Raw genomic sequence first — 18,973 nt, 5'->3', positions numbered from 1 at the left:
TTACACACTCTGTTGTAGATCCTGTGAATGTAACAGAGAGAGAGAGAGAGAGGCAGAGTCAGGTCAACTGTGTTCATTCTAACATTATTTCATGACCTGGTTACACCACATTGTCACTTTATTCTGACTGAATATTTTCCAAAGCTTACTTTCTTATTTAGCATACAAACGGTGTCAGGTTTAAAAGCTAATTTCGTATTTTGTGATTTGAGATACATTTTTTTTTAACACTGTCAAACTTAAACATTAGTTGAATCCATTAATGTCCCAGTATATAGTTTCTATCTCATCCACATCTTCATATATCTCTGTAGGTTTGTTCTTCAGTAGCATCAGAAAATCCTCAACATTATGAAAACTTTCTGTTTGATGGTTCCCTCTTTGTCTCACCTCATCACAGCAGACTGTGATGCCTCTACGTTCATGTTGATGTTGTCCTCATTCCAGCGATCATATTGCATGCAGCCGGCACTGTTGGAGTCCATGAGGGAAGTCCTTCCTCTCCTCAGAGGTTTATCTGCTGCCTGGAATCAACCCGGTCACTCACCGCGTCACTGCTCAGCCTGGACACACAAACTGTTCATTGCGGTCTTTTGACTACATGGACAGAAAATGTTGAGTTGAATATGGTATCAGTATGTGTTGTAATGATGAGAATCAAAGGTAACTTACTGCTATTGTCAAAAGACCATACAAAATCTGCATGCATTGCACAATTTGATTTAAATAAAATGTAAACATGTTTTATATAATATAACATTCTAAATTAGTTTAGGTGTCAATGAATCATGTCAGACAAGTATTCACAGTGTTTAATCAGTCCGGAGCTAAATCAGACCTTATGACTGAAATAATCAGACTCAAAAACAATGATTTGATGAGTGTCACCCAAAGAACAAATCCCATTACAACCCCACATTCAAATACACTTAATTAGTGCTCACCTGTATGCTTAACCTGCCAGAAAAGCTCTGCTGTTCCCTTTTAAAGGCACGACTGAGACTAAGGAAGCCTGCTGCTTGGTATGAGACCTTGGTCGTAGTTAATGTGTGCACTGAGGTCAACCTGTCATAAATCCATTGGTTGCACTCCAGCTTTTCTTATATGACTCTTTCTCAGTGATAAAGGGCAATTTATGCTCTGTTTGGTTTGTTTATCTTATCCTGTGCCGGTAATAGACTGCAATGCAAAAACACCTTTGTGTTGTAGATTTTCATTATACTCCCTCCCCTGTATGAAAATGTGATTTGGTTGAATATAATATCACTTTGTAATGGGATTCAGAATGTGATGTGATACATATGAAAAATATGTAGTGCTGCCATTTGTGAATTAATTTACAGGCATAAGGAAATTTCTGGATTTTTGAGTGAGCAATGTTTTTGTATTTCTACAAAACTATTTAATTACGCAACAGGAGAAGGTTTATGATCTTTCCTTGAACAATTTGAGTCTTCAAAGCCACAGAAGAGGCCTCTGGAGTTCCTTTAATCATATACAGTCCATGAAGCTGACAAGGAGCAATGTTATCTACCAAAGAATAATTTAACTATTCCTCAATAACACCCATAAGTTTTCTGAAGAGATTTTTTCTTAACCCACAACACAAAGTGGAAAATACACAGTATCACAAGGATACCGTTGCTTTGTATTTTCACTATAGACTGCAGAAAATCGATTTTTATATCTTCAAAACATAATGTTATGTGATATCATATCATATTTGATCATATTTATATTGGACGAAGTCATTGTTTCACGTCGGACGTTTTACAGACGTTGCTCAGGCCTCAATACTTCCGGTGTGCCATAATACCGCTGCGCATACATCAGGTTTGTTTAACCATTTCACCTGCTCGCTGGTTAATATCATAATGTTATGTACTTGGGCCTTTAAGTACAGCTACGGACACAGTCATAGGTTATCTAGTTTACAGCTATACCAGCTGTACTATCTACTCCCTTTAAAATCCAGTAATTAGCTCCAGAAATTGTTTAGCAAAGGTCGACCATGCTAGTTTGACCCAGCTAACGTCTACTAGCTAATGTGTTAGCATCAACCGCAGGACTCACTCAGCGGGTGTAACGTTATAAGTAATTAACTCATCTTCCATTTCGCCGAATGTGCCACCATAATGATACCTTATAAATCAATCATGACTTTATTCAGCCCTTACTCCGAACTAGCGGGCTAACGTTATGTAGCTACGTCTCCTGGCATCTGGCCTGTTGACGTTGGCCACCTGCTAGCTAACTGGTGTGCTGCTGCTGCAACGTTTAGCGAGTAAACTTTAGCTTAACATAAATAACGGGATGCCTCGTGCTAAACTTGTGTCTAAATTAATAGTGTCATAATTATTCACACATGTATATGTCGCAAGCATGACCCGCTATATGCAATACTTCTATGCAATAGAAGTGTTTGGAATTGGCCCGCTCAATGTATTGTGGTTATTGATGGGACAGCACGGGGAACAGGCGAATAACCAGTAAAAAAAGTTGAAGTTGGGTTAAAACCATTGCAACAAATATTAACTTATAGTTGAAGTCCTTAATGTCACTATGTGATTATTTAATAACTGCTGATTTACAAAGATGCCTCAAAATCTCACATCTTATTAAATCTAAAGTTTTATTTTTTTCTGTATTGGCCAAAAGAATAAACTGGAGGTGTTTTCCAACAGTGGGACAACCTGCAAGATTCTAATCATACAATTTACCAGTGGTTTAATTTTGACAACCTGTGTTAAATGAATTAGAAATTATTAATAAATAAATAAAAACAATGACCGGAAAGCTGCTTATCTGTCATGTCTCTATTATAACTGTATTGGTCCGATTTGTTTCAGATAAAGCTGAACTGAAATGACATCTAATAAACACATGTCTTTTATGTGTGTGTGTGTGTGTGTGTGTGTGTGTGTGTGTGATGTGGAGCAGGCGGTGGAGAGTGGACGCTGATGGGGGACGAAAAGGAGACCTGGAAAGTAAAAACTCTTGACGAAATCCTACAGGAGAAAAAACGCAGAAGAGAATTGGAAGAGAAAACAGATCCCAAGCGCCAGAAAAATGTAAAGTATCCCACATTTAATGTAAAGACCATGTGACCCCTACATGTTGATAAAGTGTTAAAGTGTCTAATCCTAGCCTAATTTTTATTTGTTGTAGAATTTTCCATTAAAACCCACCATGGTAAGTTTCAAAATAAATGATTGGAAATGGTGATTGTGTAATAAATGACTACATATAGATTTTATTCTTGGTAATGTTGTAATTCTAATATCTATAAATATGTGTGATGTGTTTGTTGTTTTTATTATTATTGGGTGTTTTTATATAAGAGTTTAATAATCCACTCTCTAAATGCTGTTTCACAAGCTTTTTTCCAGCACATTGAAACGGTTCTAGTGGGAATGATGCATATTTTTCATGTATTAATATATATTTTAAATATATATATATATATATATATATATATATATATATATATATATATATATATATACATACAATTGAAAGAAATTGAATAGTGTTGGCTACATTCCAAATAGGCTGGTAGTTGTATTCACCTTATTATTCCTTATCTGAGGGCATTTTTAATAAATGTGTTTATTGGGCAGTTGGGGGGGGGGGGGAGCAGTTACAAGAAATACAATATACATGTATTTTTTTTCTATTTTCAAAAGTAAATAATACGGTCTCATTGCCCACCTTTATCCCCTCTTAGGTCTTTTATCCCACAACACAATTGAAACCTGTAGTATGCCTCATTTATTACTCTGAATTAGCTGAGGACATTTTAATGATGCCTCCCAAGCTTTAACCACATATTCTGCTCTTCTTGTCTTGCACAGTCCACACAGGGCCTTGTTCCACAGGCGGATGATCGGGAAGCCAAACGAGATACTCCGGAGGAAGGAGAACTACGGGATCAAAAGATGGAAATAACAATTCGTAATTCCCCGTACGCACGGGAGGACTCAACAGAGGACAGGTATTTGCAACTGTAAGAAACTAACATGAGTGTATTTCTATGGTGGAAGAAGTGTACATGTAATACATAAGGATTCAAGGATCATTTATTGTCATTGTGCAACACAGGGATGTACAAAGAAATGCAGTTGTAGCCCATTTGCAACACAAGAAAAACATGACAACAAAACAAAAAACATCAAAGTATGTATGTCATGGTTTAAAAATGATGTGCAACAACACCATGTCGCTGACTCTTTAGAGACTCACAATGTTTCCTTCACATTTCTACAGAGGCGAGGAAGATGAATCATTGGCTATCAAGCCTCCACAGCAAATAGCAAGAAAAGACAAGTCTCACCACAGAAAGGAGGAAAAGAGAAAAGACAAAAGACGCCATCGCAGTACCTCTGCAGAAGGAGGTGTGGAAGTGCTGCTTAATAACACAAACACAAGCATGTTTTATAGCTGAACACAACATTTTTGGAGCTATTTTTTTTCTGTTTCCACTTATGGCTTTTTACTTCTACAGCAGGGAAACAAGTACGACCCAAGGACAAAGAAAAAGAGCGAGAGAATGATCGCAGGAAGCGTCAGTGGGAGGAAGACAAAGCCCGGAGAGACTGGGAGAGGCAGAAACGGAGAGAGCAGGCCAGAGCTCATTCACGCAGAGAAAGGTGAGCGCCAGCCCTGGGAAAAGTACCACATATCAGATTATCTCAGCTTAGTTAATGCACAGCAGTGTTTATTCTTTAGACTTGAGTTCAATCAGTATACATGTTTTTAAATGCCTGTTTTGTTGGAGTAAGTATTCAACTTGTCAGTATAGTAAAGCCTTTGTGCAACATGAAATCGATCTAAATGTCTTTTTCTTTCAAATCTATAGCTTCCGTGCTCTAGTTGTAAATGTGATGTACTAAAGTATCTGAAGTGACACAACAGTAATTGTTAAAAAAGCAACAGTTTATTTATACTTTTCTCTCTCACGTTCAGGTGGTAGGATTGTAGGTGTGTTTTCTTTTGTAAGCAATTTAAATCAAGTCTATGTAAATAATGCAGCCTCAGGTGGAACTCAACAACAGTTTGGGTTATGTTATTGCATTATATTAATCATTGAGTACAGCTGTGACGATGACAAAGCAATGCTGCAGCCACAAACTAACTGTATGTTTGAGTAAGATGCGCTTTATCAACCCAGACTCAAAATGAACAAACATTGACGAGATTGGGCTTTTGGTTGTCTGGACAGACCCCGATTGGATTCTCCTGGGTTTTTTTTGGACCACAGGGACCGGCTGGAACAGCAGGAGCGCCAGCGCGAGCGTGACAGAAAGCTGCGCGAACAGCAGAAAGAGCAACGCGAGCTGAAGGAGCGAGAGAGGAGGGCTGAGGAGCGACGCAAAGAGAGAGGTGGTCGGCGAGAAGGTCAGTGAATGAACATAAACGCCCGCTGGACAAGAGGCACGTCTTTTCATCTTGGATGGAGCCAGGCTAGCACCTTCAGTCTTTATGCTAAGCTAGGCTAAACTGCAGCATTGATGAATAAGAGACTTTCCTGTCCACAGTGCCGTCTCACCATCGGATGCTACCAGATGAGTACGGTGACAAACCAAAACAAAGTCACAGCCACAGCCGAAGTCCCACCCGCATTCCACGAGACAGATCTGAACTCAGCGAACCACGGAAAAGTGCACGTGAGTTTATACTCACTTGATTGTAATTTCACAGTTTCTAATAAACTTCAGTCTTATGAGTTTATTATATTTATGCTCAACTGTGCACTTTTGTAATGTCTCAATTTCCCCAAGATCACTGCTTCATACGTTTCAGCTAGGGCTGTCTTTATATCAGATTTTTATGGCATGATTATAGTGGCCAAACTAATTAGTTATAACAATATTCCCGCGATATCTAGAGAAAATTGGAGAAAAATAATAATGCTATCAGTTAAATTAATCTTAGCCTTTTGTTTATTGTGCGAATGAAGAACACTTAAAATACGATTGTTGGCAGATGGAGAGAGAGTCTGTAAGCATAATGGCGCAGGATTGTTTGTGTATTAACATGATATCAATAATATATTTTTAAATATAGTTATCGTCAATATCTTTATGTTGCAAACCCCTGAGTTTCAGCATAACTCCCACTGTGTTTTGTCAGCAGCGTCAAAGGAGGAGAAGCTAGAGGGCAAAGACCTGCTCGCAGACCTCCAGGACATCAGTGACAGCGAGAGGAAGACCAGCTCAGGAGGATCCTCTATCGGTAAAGGGTTATAATAACTATATTATAACAATACATGACCATTATGCAATGAAGTTGCAGTACTTGGCTTGTCCAATCACTCTGTCATTGTAAATGTGAAGGCTTAACTTCTTTTGTAGGAAATTTTCAGTGTTAGTTAAATCGCTTCCAATTTTTTTATTTTTTTATTTGCTTTTGTATCTTGTTCATCTTGTCTAGCATCGGGATCAGGATCAGGCTCAGATGATGACGACAATGAAGAGGAGTCCAGCAGCCAGACTGAGGGTGAAGAAGAGGAAGGGGAGTCTGTTTCAGGCTCGGGGCGGTCCGAGCAGAGTGCAGGTAAAACTGTCAAAAAAGCCTGATATTAAAGTCCATTACTTGGGCTACTGAGGTGCTGTTTTCTTCCGGATCGATCTGTCTGACGCGCTGTTGTGTCAGCCTCGATTACCTCCGTGTTCACCTTTTGATTGCAGACATAATCCACCGACACGTTCACTTGGTATGAATATTAGTTTATTTGTTCGTGCCGTGGTACACATTCTAATTGGTGCACGGTGGAGCAAACTCACTCTTACCGTGACAGCGGTCAAAACCCTTTCCCTTTCCGGGGTCCAACACCTGATGGCAATAATTACCTAATTGCTGATATAGGTGAGCACAGGACCCAAGAACAGTGCCACCCAGTGTACACTGGGTCACATATGTACCTTAACTGTTTGAAAGCTGGTATTTGCCTTTTGGATATGAAGTACAGTGGGATGAGTTCTACCACAAACTTTGCAGACCAAGCGCCTTTCGCAATCTCGGCTCATGTGACCAATACATAAGCATGCAAAGCAAACTCCCTGTTCCCTCAGAAAGTGAAGTTTTTCTTTGTGTTTCCTTTCATTGAACTGTCTGCACTCCTCTAATGAGTGATTTTGAGCACAGCACAGGCATCCATATTTCTCATTCTTCTCTGGATCTGATGTTGGTTTCCTAGCTCCCTCAGGCCAGTCCATAGAGGTCACTGTGGTGGCAACAATAGAAATATTGTTGCCACCACAGTGACCTCTATGACCTCACTCTGTTGCTGGGCTGGGATTTAAGCCTTGTCCCAGTAACACCAGTTGATATGTCCTGTATGTCACCAAACAAAGGGTCAAAAAGAACTCTGACACAACGCTCAATAAATGTGACCAGATCCGAGAAGTGAGCTCTGTGGTTGGTGGTTTCCATTATCCCATGAGCTGTGGTCCTCCACTGCTCCCTCATTCTGAATGGCAACTTCAACATAATGGCTCTCAAGTTTACAGGCATGTCCAGTTCCTGCATGTACTGGAGCTCCTCCATAACATTGCCGCAACCACGCAAGAACAAAGCATAGGCTTGAAGTGCTTTACTATCTTCAGATTTTATTGCTTGCCAGGACAAAGCCTTGTCCATGTATGCTGCCCCAATTTTATACTGACTTCCAAAGTGTTCCTTAAGAAGACCCTTAGCCACAATCCGGAGCCATATGCTGGCAGCTACGCACAAGTTCTCGTGGCTGTCCTCTTGTAAATTGTTCCAAATAATATAAACAATCTCCTCTACCTGTCTTTTCTTCAACTCCTTGTTCAAAGGCTTTAATAAATGTTGTGTACTGTAGAGAGTCCCCTTCAAATGTGGGAATATCTCGTGATGGTAGAGATGATGAATGCTGCTGGCGCACCAGAGCAGCCGTTATCTCATTTTCCCTGTGCATGATGGTAAGTATGTCTCCAGTCGGATTTGGACTGATTTGATGGTGGTCTGTAGATTGTCTTTCTTCATCCTTTAACTGAGCAGATGGTAATTGCTGCTGAAAGCGATGCGTTCCCAATATATTGTTTTTCTGCTGTTGTTCATTGGGACTGCATTGCTGTTGTGAAGTTGTTTTAAACCATTGCTCTGTTTTCTTCGGTCGCACATCCTTTGACAGTGCTTTATCATGTGGTAACTGCCATTTTGTAATGTCGTTTTGCTTCTTAGACTCTCCTTCCGGCTTCTACTCCTTTGCCAAAGGGTTTAAGCTGCTTTTCCACCTTTTTGCAACGTTTCTAATTTATCAGCAAGCGCTCTTGCAGTGAGCTTACCAACCCGTTTTTGCATTTGTGTTTCAACCATCTACCATCAGTTTGCTCATGAGTGTCAGAAGTTTCGTCCAACGCCGCGTCACGCCTCTCCATGATAAGATGTCAATAGTCCGCGCAACAACAGTCAAATGCAAAGTCAATTGTCTCTGTCCGCCAGCTTCGGTAACCAATGCATTGGGTTTATTCCCCGGTTTGTGTGCACACAATTTAAATGGCCATAAAGAGTGTAGCGCTACCCATACCTCCTTGCGTTGGGCGCCGTGCGTTGATCCGGTGGTCCGATGCTTCACAGCTGCTGTAGTATTAGTGACGTAGCTGCGTCCTCCAAACAGCTCCCGGCAGCTCTCCTCGTCCTGGACTCTCCTCTGTTACATTCCAAACGTGCCAAAGTTTCTCCATCAAAGTTCCAACTAGAGTGGGTTTTGACTAATATTAAAGGAGCCCGGTCCATTACTTGGGCTACTGAGGTGCTGTTTTCTTCCGGATCGATCTGTCTGACGTGCTGTTGTGTCAGCCTCGATTACCTCCGTGTTCACCTTTTGATTGCAGACATAATCCACCGACACGTTCACTTGGTATGAATATTAGTTTATTTGTTCGTGCCGTGGTACACATTCTAATTGGTGCACAGTGGAGCAAACTCACTCTTACCGCGACAACGGTCAAAACCCTTTCCCTTTCTGGGGTCCAACACCTGATGGCAATAATTACCTAATTGCTTATATAGGTGAGCACAGGACCCAAGAACAGCGCCACCCAGTGTACATATAGAGGAATGGGCATTTGATGGAAACATTTGGCACCTACACCTGACTTATGCTGCTGAGTCAGGTCCGGTTTCTCAGCATTAACACTGTGGCTTCCCCCTTTCAGAGGACGTGAGCGAGGACGAGCAGTCAGCGGAAGACTTTGAAGACGAGAGAGAAAATGGGAATCACATACCTGCCGGTAAGTAAACATGTCACCTGGGATTTCTGTGAAGGGACTGTTCTAAGATGATACTGAACCTTTTAAAGTCAACCAAAGGCATATTTATTCTCATGACTCAAATATAATTATTTGCTTTGAGTGTTGTTAAAACCTTTTTATGTAAACAGTTTATGTCTGGAAACCTTTTTAGAAGGAAGAGTTGTGTGGCCAGTGGGGAGAGATAGTTATAGCTTGGCTTTGTCTGCTAAATATTTGGGAGTTAATTTATAATTCTTCTCTTGTATGTTAATAAAATGCCTTCCCAGGATTCATCTCTGCAGGGTTCTTAAAGGCGCAATCTGTGATCAAGTATACATCCTATAGAGTTGTTTCTTTTTCCTGTTTTCACACTTTGCCTCACAGTGCCAGAGTCCCGTTTCGGTCACGACTCTGAGGAGAGCGGTGAGGACATGGAGGAAGAAGAGGAGGAGGAAGAGGAGGAAGATGACGACGACGATGCAGGGGAGGGTGACCCCACGCCTCACTCTCAAACTCACTCTCGCTCCCCCACCCCCGAAGAGAACTACATCCCAGATTCCCCTCCAATCTCTCCTGTGGAGCTGAAGAAGGAGCTGCCCAAGTATCTGCCTGCGTTACAGGTCAGTACCAACATGACGCAAGTTTTGTTGCTGCTCCGCTAGTCTCATGTCAATGTGTCCTTGAGCAAGACACTTAACCCCAAAATTGCTTCCATAGCTGTGCCTACGGTGTATAGATAGATACTGAATTGTAAGTCACTTTGGATGAAAGCGTCTGCTAATTGACTGTAATGTAATGTTCATCGGGCTTAGCCACATACTTTTTTTGTTGCATGTAATCGTGTAATACAGGTCATCAGTCTCTAATTACATTGTGTGTTATCTTGTTCAGGGTTGTCGCAGTGTTGAGGAGTTCCAGTGCCTGAACCGGATAGAAGAGGGAACCTACGGCGTGGTGTACAGGGCCAAGGACAAAAAAACGGGTATGAAAACAAAACACAGAGGTCCATTCACTCTCTGCGTTCTCACACGTGTTTATTGGTGAAACAATTAATGTGGCCTCCTGTTTGCAGATGAAATTGTGGCCTTGAAAAGGTTGAAGATGGAGAAGGAGAAGGAGGGCTTCCCCATCACATCTTTAAGAGAAATCAACACGATCCTGAAAGCTCAGCACCCAAACATCGTCACAGTGAGGGTGAGAGAACTTGAACATTACTAATTTAGGTATTAACTCTTTTATCGTTTTGTGTTGCAGCGAAATCTAACCTTGGCTTTTACTAATTTACTAATACTTTTCTAATATTAGGAAATAGTTGTTGGAAGTAATATGGACAAGATCTACATTGTGATGAACTACGTGGAACACGACCTGAAGAGTCTGATGGAAACCATGAAACAGCCCTTCCTGCCAGGTAAAGTGACACCTTGTTGAGCTCTGGTCCATTTCTGTGTGTGGGTTAAAAAATGGTCCACTGCCTTTTATGTTTTCCTTTGTGCATAGCTTGGGCTTTAAATCCTCTGCCTCACAGCAGCTCTGTTAAAGCGTGACGGCTCTCTTTCAGGCGAAGTGAAGACTCTGATGATTCAGCTGCTGCGAGGTGTCCGACATCTCCACGACAACTGGATCCTCCATCGAGACCTAAAGACGTCCAATCTGCTGCTGAGCCACAAGGGTATCCTCAAGGTACAGCATCGCACTGTGGTTCTCACTCAGGCCACACAGACTCTACTCACCATTACGTGTCACTTATAACTACAGTTGTCCCATTTTACTACAGATTTAGAATATAGCAGATAGTGTGAACAATATGGTGTACCTGTGTCAGATTTTCTTTTTTATTTAGTTGTCTCATGAATAGTTAACACAAGAAAATATGCATTCACTTTCAGGGATCTTTCTGATCGAGACAAGTTGAATTTATAAATGAGGAAGTTCACTATTGTTGCCACTATCTACTATATTAGCTACTAACTGGTGTTCATGGTCCAGCAGTGTCAGATTCATGTTAAACTCAAAGTGAAAGTATGATTATAAGCTTTGATCGTTTTCACATAAATGGCACACACAAGTTTTGCCTTTGGTGTGACAGGCCATGACTGTCTGAAAATGGATTTCTAGTCAGAGTATCAGGAGTATGTCAACTGTAAATTGAGATGGTGTAAACACTCAAAGGGCACTGTAATAGTCTTCCACCCCTAGAATATGACTTAATTAAATATTATCCAGAAAATGTATGGAAAGAAAAAAGCCTAACCCTTACATAAATGTAAATTTATATTTTCTTCTTCAAAATCCATCTTTATTTTATACAGAAACTCTTGAAAGGGGTTCTTTTAATCCGACTTTCTCCCAAACTAGCAGCAATATACAGTGCTGTGAAAAAATATTTGGTATTTGGTTTCTTATTTTTTTGCATATTTGTCACACTTAAATGTTTCAGATCATCAAACTAATTTTAATATTAGACAAAGATAACCCGAGTAAATACGAAATGCAGTTTTTAAATGATGATTTAATTTATTAAGGGAGAAAAGCTATCCAAACCTACTTGGCCCTATGTGAAAAAGTAATTACCCCCTAAACCTAATAACTGGTTTTGCCACCCTTGGCGGCAACAATTGCAATCAAGCGTTTGCGATAACGGACAATGAGTCTTTCACATCGCTGTGGAAGAATTTTGGCCCACTCTTCTTTGCAGAATTGTTTGGCCCTATGTGAAAAAGTAATTGCTCCCCCTTGATAAATCATGATTTTTTTTTGGAAAACAGAGTTCAATTTCACATGCCACACCCAGGCCTGATTACTGCCAGACCTGTTGAATCAAGAAATCACTTAAATAGAACCTGTCTGACAAAGTGAAGCAGGCTAAAAGATCTCAAAAAGCAAGACGTCATGCCACGATCTAAAGAAAGAAACAGATGAGAAACAAAGTAATTGACATGTATCAGAACCCCAGAACAACATCTAAAGAACTGCAGGCCTCACTTGCCTCAGTTAAGGTCAGTGTTCATGATTCAACAATAAGAAAGAGACTGGGCAGAAATAGCATCCATGGGAGAGTTCCATGGTGAAAAAACCCCCCAAAAAAAACACAAAGGCTCATCTCACATTTGCCAAAAAACATCTTGATGATCTTTAAGACTTTTGGGCAAATATTCTGTGGACTGACAAGACAAAAGTTGAACTTTTTGGAAGGTGTGCGTCCCGTTACATCTGGTGTAAAACTAACACAGCATTTCATAAAAACAACATCATACCAACAGTCAAACATGGTGGTGGTAGTGTGATGGTCTGGGGCTGCTTTGCAGCTTCAGGACCTGGACGATTTGCCATAATTGATGGAACCATGAACTCTGCTCTCTACCAGAAAATCCTGAAGGACAATGTCCAGCCATCAGTTCGTGACCTCAAGCTCAAGCGCACTTTGGTTATGCAGCAGGACAATGATCCGAAACACACCAGCAAGTCCACTTCTGAATGGCTCAACAAAAGCAAAATGAAGGTTTTGGAGTGGCCTAGTCAAAGTCTGGACTTAAAATTGATTGAGATGCTGTGGCATGACCTTAAACAAGCCGTTTCTGATCGAAAACCATCCAATGTGGCTGAATTAAAACAATTCTGCAAAGAAGAGTGGGCCAAAATTCTTCCACAGCGATGTGAAAGACTCATTGTCCGTTATCGCAAACGCTTGATTGCAATTGTTGCCGCCAAGGGTGGCAAAACCAGTTATTAGTTTTAGGGGGTAATTACTTTTTCACATAGGGCCAAGTAGGTTTGGATAGCTTTTCTCCCTTAATAAATTAAATCATCATTTAAAAACTGCATTTCGTATTTACTCGGGTTATCTTTGTCTAATATTAAAATTTGTTTGATGATCTGAAACATTTAAGTGTGACAAATATGCAAAACAATAAGAAACCAGGAAGGGGGCAAATACTTTTTCACAGCACTGTAACAGTTACACAAACTGCACATGATTACTCAAAATCAATTGGAGCATGAATTTTTGGCAAAATGAACGGAGAGTATGTGTAAATAAACATAGTTTATACAGACTTTTGTCAAGTTGAATTTTATGGAAGCTGACAATAGAAAATATGAATCATACTGCATCTTGTGGTTTTTCAAATCCAATGAGACATTGCAGTACCCTAATGCACCAGGGTTTATGGTCATTTGCTCTCCTATGAGACGTCAGAGGATCATGAAATAAACACTAATGGATGAATCTTATTCATGCTAAGACATTGGTCTTTTATCCAAAGTGAATTTTACCGGTGTTGATGTGAGCTTACTGTCCCGTACTGTAGATTGGCGACTTTGGTTTGGCCCGGGAGTACGGTTCCCCCCTGAAGCCCTACACCCCTGTAGTGGTGACCTTGTGGTACCGATCACCAGAGCTGCTGCTCGGAGCCAAGGTGAGAATATTACCCTTCACGCTACTTCCACACCTCACAGGAACCACATGAAAACACCCATGCAATAACTCACAAGTACAAATATTAAGGCCATGTACTTTGGTTACGCCGTCTTGATTGATTTGGTTTACCAAAAGATGTATTTCAAAGTGAAGTGTAGTTTTTAAGATACCAAATACCACTGCAACACTATTTGAGTTTTACAGTATATGCTTTACACAGCCAGACGTTTGAGGTCCAGCAGCCCATCAGAGCTAATCCACTTTCACACACACGTCAGGCTCCAACGTAGAAACCTGCCAGGCAGACTGTCTACTTTGTGTTTCTGCGGACTGCCACTGTGTTTGCTCTTCTTTCCACAGGAGTACTCCACAGCTGTGGACATGTGGTCAGTGGGCTGCATATTTGGTGAGCTTCTCACCCAGAAACCTCTTTTCCCTGGGAAATCTGAAATCGACCAAATTAACAAGGTTTTTAAGGTAAATGCCCTCATTTTCCCTTGTAAAACGAAGTAAATCCACACCGTAAAGGGTAAAGCCCTTTGGTTTAGTGGCTGTAAATCTTTTGAGTGTGCCGTCTGTCAGAGGAGGTCAGCGTGGAGACGTATAGTGCACCACAGGGTGGAGCTGTTGGTAGACGTTAACCCAGCTCATGAAGTTAGTATCAAACTGAGAAGATAACTATATAGAGTTTTTTTTTTTTATTAGGGGAGGGAGTCCTTCCAAACCATGCCGTGAACCGCAGCAAGCAGTCAGGCTGCTCAAGCTGTTTACCTTGGTGACAAATCAGGGGTGTCACAATGCAGACTGCAGCCATTTACTGCTCTCTGCTACTGTTGCTGAAATTAAACTCCAGAGTACAGAGATTCAGGGAAGAGCAACAAAGGAACTGAGATCAGAAAACAAAGAGACTTTCCCTCTGGTTCTCCAGCACGGACGCACAAGTTTAGATGCTGAGGACACAGCTGAGGGGAGGAGGCGCTAACAGGCCGGTCCTGCTTATGATCTGCTTACAGCATGACAGCCTTGGGGACTTATGTCATTCAGGCCTCCCAAGTCATCCTACACTCTTTACCAGTTAAGAATTAAAGTATTGAAATGCACTTAGGACTGGTTTATTGCCATGTCTGTGGTCGATGAATACTCTTGCCAAAGTGGAAATATCTCATGTCCATCTCTCCTTGCACTGTGTGTGTGTGTGTGTGTGTGTGTGTGTGTGTGTGTGTGTGTGTGTGTGTGTGTGTGTGTGTGTGTGTGTGTGTGTGTTGTCTGCAGGATCTGGGGTCACCCAGCGAGAAGATCTGGCCCGGCTACAGCGAGCTGCCCGCTGTGAAGAAGATGACTTTCACAGAGTATCCCTACAACCACCTGCGAAAGCGCTTCGGAGCGCTGCTCTCAGATCAAGGCTTTGACCTCATGAACAAGTAGGATTCTTGAGGGCTGCCTCATTCCAACACACAAGACACCACATTGCACAACACACACAGCACCGGGTCCTCACTACACTGCAGTCCAACTGGTTTCTGTCCGTGTATGGTGACCATGAGGCTTTATGTCACATGGTGTGCTCTTGACAAATCACCACAGCTCTTTAAATACTCTTTAAAAATATTGACATAGCCAGGTATTGTGTTATTTTTAGTGCTGGGCAGCTTAATGCATTATTATTACGTTAATGCATCAATTAATTAACGCAGACAATTATTTTATTGCGCATTAACACAGTTTTTTTTTAAATGCAATACACACCGTTGATGCCAGCAAATCACACACCCAAACAAACAGTGGAGAGAGGCTTCGGCAAACTACGTTGGATTGTGGGAGATTTATAGATAAACAAAAGCAAGACAAGCTAACAAATGCCATAGCGAAGTGGATAGCTACAAACTGCAGGCCGATTAGTATTGTGGAAGATGTCGTCTGAGGAACGTTCTCAAGGTGCGTTCATGTCGCGTTTGGTGTGAACGCACTGTTAGGATCGCAATGAATGATGGCATGTATGAGCCTCCCTCAAGATGCACCATCACAAGAAGAATACACAAGTTGTATGAAAAGGAGAGGACTACAAAAGCGACGGCATTACAATGTGCACCAGCTGTTGCTCTCACTGGAGACTACTGGACATCGCTGGGTAACCATAATTACCTCGGAGTTACAGTGCGTTATATTGATGAACAGTGGGAGCTGCATTCACATGCTCTGACTGTCATGAAAACATAAGACATTTTGCTGAAACGTGCGTGGAACATTTTATTCATGTTGCACAGCAGTGGAACGTTTCAAATAAAGTCAGCACACTTAGCACAGATGCAAGAAATATAACTGCTACTCTGTAAAAGGAATACTACTGTTAAAAAGCACCTTATTTGTTTAAAGTGTTTGCAAACAAAATGTTATTGCACTTTTGTTCATATAGCAGTACTTTTAAAATATACTACTTTTAAATTCATTATTGAACTTTGCGCATAACAATGCGATTAATCGCAGAAAATCATGCGATTAAAAATTGTAATCGTTGCCCAGCAGTAGTTATTTTCCATTCATTATGGTTATAACACAGACCAGTATCAATAAAAAGGCAAATATCAACCACTCGTATACCGAACAATCAGAATGACTCCTACATTGGACACTTCGATGAACCCATTGTTGCTCTGTCAAATACTGTTACTCTTTCCAGCTGTTATTAGTCAGTCAGCACATTTCTGGCAAGCTGCCTTAAAACATGACGACAACGGTAGCGGACTAGTAATTCATCAATTTGCCTAAGCAGCAGTCCTGTTCCACACACACACTCACCATGGCGATGCTCCACACTACAGGAAGATGGAAAATCATTTTTCACACACAGAGTAATGGGTTCATGATTCTTTTTTTGCACATTCCGTAGAGCAGCATTGTTTAGCAAAGAACAGAGACAAGCTTTTCAGTTTTCCTGAAACAACCTTCACCCACCCAGAGAGACTTCTGCCCACACCTGTAAATGAAAACCGAACCGCCCGGTTGCCTAACAGCTGCAGAGGACGGCAACAGTGTGTCCAGCGTGGAAGGATCACGGTTTAGTGGAAGGTTGGCGAGTGTCCAGCGCAGCTGCAAAACCTCCAGCTGTCAGAAGACTCACGAGGCATTTACACAGGGACGGATTCATACCTCAGGGGGTCAACACGTAGAGGAGTGCTGTTTGAAAGGAAATTAAGAGGTGTAGTTCGGCAGGTAGACATCACAGAGCGGTTTGAAATATCACACCCCCCTGTGTGGGGACGTGTTTGAGGTACGGGGCCTTTGGTGTCCTGAGTTTGCTTTATTTACTAGTTCAAACTGTAGGAAATGAGTGTCAGATTCCTTCTGCATAAAATACAAAGACAATGTGTTCAGTAAAGCCTTTTCACGCTGGTGTTCCCACTCACACGTGGAAGATTCCGATCTGGCACTTTTTTTTGAGGGCCAATTATCACAATTGAGCGGCTCCCCATTGTGCTGTGTTGATCCTGCCATAACCAATTAGGACTCCTCTCACAAACCCAGTGGCCCCTTGTGTCCAGCCTACATCTTGTGTCCAGATTGTCTACAGCTGATATTAAAAGTTTAAAAAAAAAAAAAAAAGCTATTTTAGAGTGGGGATTCCTACACATGGCACAAATAAAGTTTTACAATTTTGAATGATTACGTTACACACAGACTTTTCTGTAAGGAATAAAAGTCCACACAACAATGTCAGCTGCCTGTTACCTGTGCTTCTGTTTTGAAACATATCTGAAGTGCATTAGCTTCTCCATAGTAAAGCAAGCGTCCACCGTTTTTTCAGATTCCTCACCTACTGCCCCAGTAAGAGGATTCTATCGGACGAGGGGCTCAAGCACGAGTACTTCCGCGAGACGCCGCTGCCCATCGACCCGTCCATGTTCCCCACCTGGCCGGCCAAGAGTGAGCAACAGAGGGTGAAGAGAGGCACCAGTCCTCGTCCACCCGAGGGAGGACTGGGCTACAGTCAACTGGTAAGGACATTAGGCTCCACTTTCTCCATTACATACGGCTACCAGGCTTTCCGAACGCCGTCCATGTTAAATAGATTACAGACCTACAGGCTTCTGCTTTGTGTCCGGGTATTTCCTCCTCGTGTTTTCCATGATGAGCGCCCTACAGTCCATAATTTCTTCTGCTGTGGTCCTACCCACCCAGAAGCTTAAGGCTGATACTGATGCGTTTCAATAGAAGATGAATATTTGCCTTTTGTCTTCACAATAAATTAGACAGTTTCATGCCAAAAGTTTAAGGTTGTTTATCTCTGCTTTATTCTTTTGGAAAAGCTTGTGAAAACAAACTTGTGGTACATTAAAACTCCACTGAAACCGGAGGAAATAACTATAGAAATATGAATAATAAGCATGTTAATGCATAATTGTTTGGAATACAATCAATAGGTCTCAGAATCATTCAGGGAAAGGTTTTTTTTCAAAGGTAACCAGTGTTGTGTCGATCCGTTCTATAATAAATATGTAAGAAATTAAACTGCAGGACATCAGAAGAGTAATGAAACTGACTGCGGTCATTAACCGTGAGTTAACTTTGTTTCCATAATCTCCTCAGGGCGATGACGACCTCAAAGATACGGGCTTCCACCTGACAACCAGCAACCAGGGAGCATCTGCAGTCGGTCCAGGATTCAGCCTCAAATTCTGAGCCCAAAACTCGGACATCTGGCTGTCCAGCTGAGGAAGCGAGAGCGAAGAGATCTGGGACTTGTTGTTCTTTTGGAATTGGGGCAGTGTCACTGGTACACAGCTATGAACCAGATAAATATCTGAACATTTGCAACTGTTACCAAATAGTCAGGACTGTCTCACAGCAAAGACTGGTGGCTCAAGCATGTTGAATCTTCCGAATTTTCGCTTAACTTTTTTTGGCTTCTCAAACCATTTTCAAATGTGGTCATTTTAGCTCTTAAAGAGGAGACGCGACCATACATCTGTTAGACGTTTAGCTCTCATGTTTGACTTTTGTTTTATTTTCCCTTTTTATATTTCATGAGAGAGGAGCAGATTTTCTAAATGGTTGGTATTTCCTGGCTGCCTGAGCTACTGTATAATGATGCAGTGTTGGCTGTGTTTTCCATCCAGCATTATGCTCGAAATTCACTTAGGACTGTCGGTGTCACTTGATGGCAGCGGGACGATGTTTTTGCAAGAAATAAAGTTTGAAACTTTGTTTTGTCTGCCGTTTTCACTATATTTATAAACTCTGTCCAAGTTATGCAAACACAACCGCACACTGCCAGAGGAGAGAAAAAATGAAGGGA

At 41.5% G+C, this 18,973-nt stretch overlaps 1 protein-coding gene across 9 annotated transcripts; it reads left to right on the top strand.

Moving 5' to 3' along the window:
* The first annotated feature begins 1,776 nt into the window (after positions 1 to 1,776).
* On the top strand, positions 1,777 to 18,882 carry cdk11b (cyclin dependent kinase 11B). Of its 9 annotated transcripts, none has more exons than XM_068732758.1 (22): positions 1,791 to 1,833; positions 2,941 to 3,071; positions 3,169 to 3,192; positions 3,855 to 3,994; positions 4,102 to 4,176; positions 4,267 to 4,394; positions 4,505 to 4,649; positions 5,261 to 5,397; positions 5,538 to 5,666; positions 6,133 to 6,234; positions 6,433 to 6,555; positions 9,186 to 9,260; positions 9,645 to 9,880; positions 10,152 to 10,242; positions 10,333 to 10,454; positions 10,566 to 10,671; positions 10,822 to 10,943; positions 13,571 to 13,678; positions 14,041 to 14,157; positions 14,953 to 15,101; positions 17,483 to 17,672; positions 18,265 to 18,882. In XM_068732758.1, the coding sequence occupies exons 2-22, from the start codon at positions 2,961 to 2,963 to the stop codon at positions 18,355 to 18,357; spliced, it is 2,523 nt and encodes an 840-aa protein (XP_068588859.1). In that variant the 5' UTR covers positions 1,791 to 1,833; positions 2,941 to 2,960; the 3' UTR covers positions 18,358 to 18,882. The 9 variants fall into 9 exon arrangements, with proteins under 9 accessions (XP_068588863.1, XP_068588859.1, XP_068588857.1 ...); XM_068732756.1 differs by having other exon boundaries at positions 5,222 to 5,397; positions 6,136 to 6,234; XM_068732753.1 differs by having other exon boundaries at positions 5,222 to 5,397.
* The last annotated feature ends 91 nt before the right edge of the window (positions 18,883 to 18,973 follow it).

This window comes from Cebidichthys violaceus, unplaced genomic scaffold (genome assembly GCF_023349555.1).
Source record: "Cebidichthys violaceus isolate CVI_PGR_0920_01 unplaced genomic scaffold, fCebVio1.0.p SCAF_6, whole genome shotgun sequence".
NCBI classification, from domain to species: domain Eukaryota; kingdom Metazoa; phylum Chordata; class Actinopteri; order Perciformes; family Stichaeidae; genus Cebidichthys; species Cebidichthys violaceus.
This window is presented reverse-complemented; position numbering and strand designations above follow the sequence as displayed.

What these genes read in the sequence shown, in the direction of transcription:
- cdk11b (XM_068732753.1), top strand. Translation starts at nt 2,961, where the DNA reads ATGGGGGACGAAAAGGAGACCTGGAAAGTAAAAACTCTTGACGAAATC. An exon ending in GCTCATTCACGCAGAGAAAG is followed by an intron (nt 4,650 to 5,221) that starts GTGAGCGCCAGC and finishes TTGTCTGGACAG; the next exon opens with ACCCCGATTGGATTCTCCTG. An exon ending in AGTATCTGCCTGCGTTACAG is followed by an intron (nt 9,881 to 10,151) that starts GTCAGTACCAAC and finishes TATCTTGTTCAG; the next exon opens with GGTTGTCGCAGTGTTGAGGA.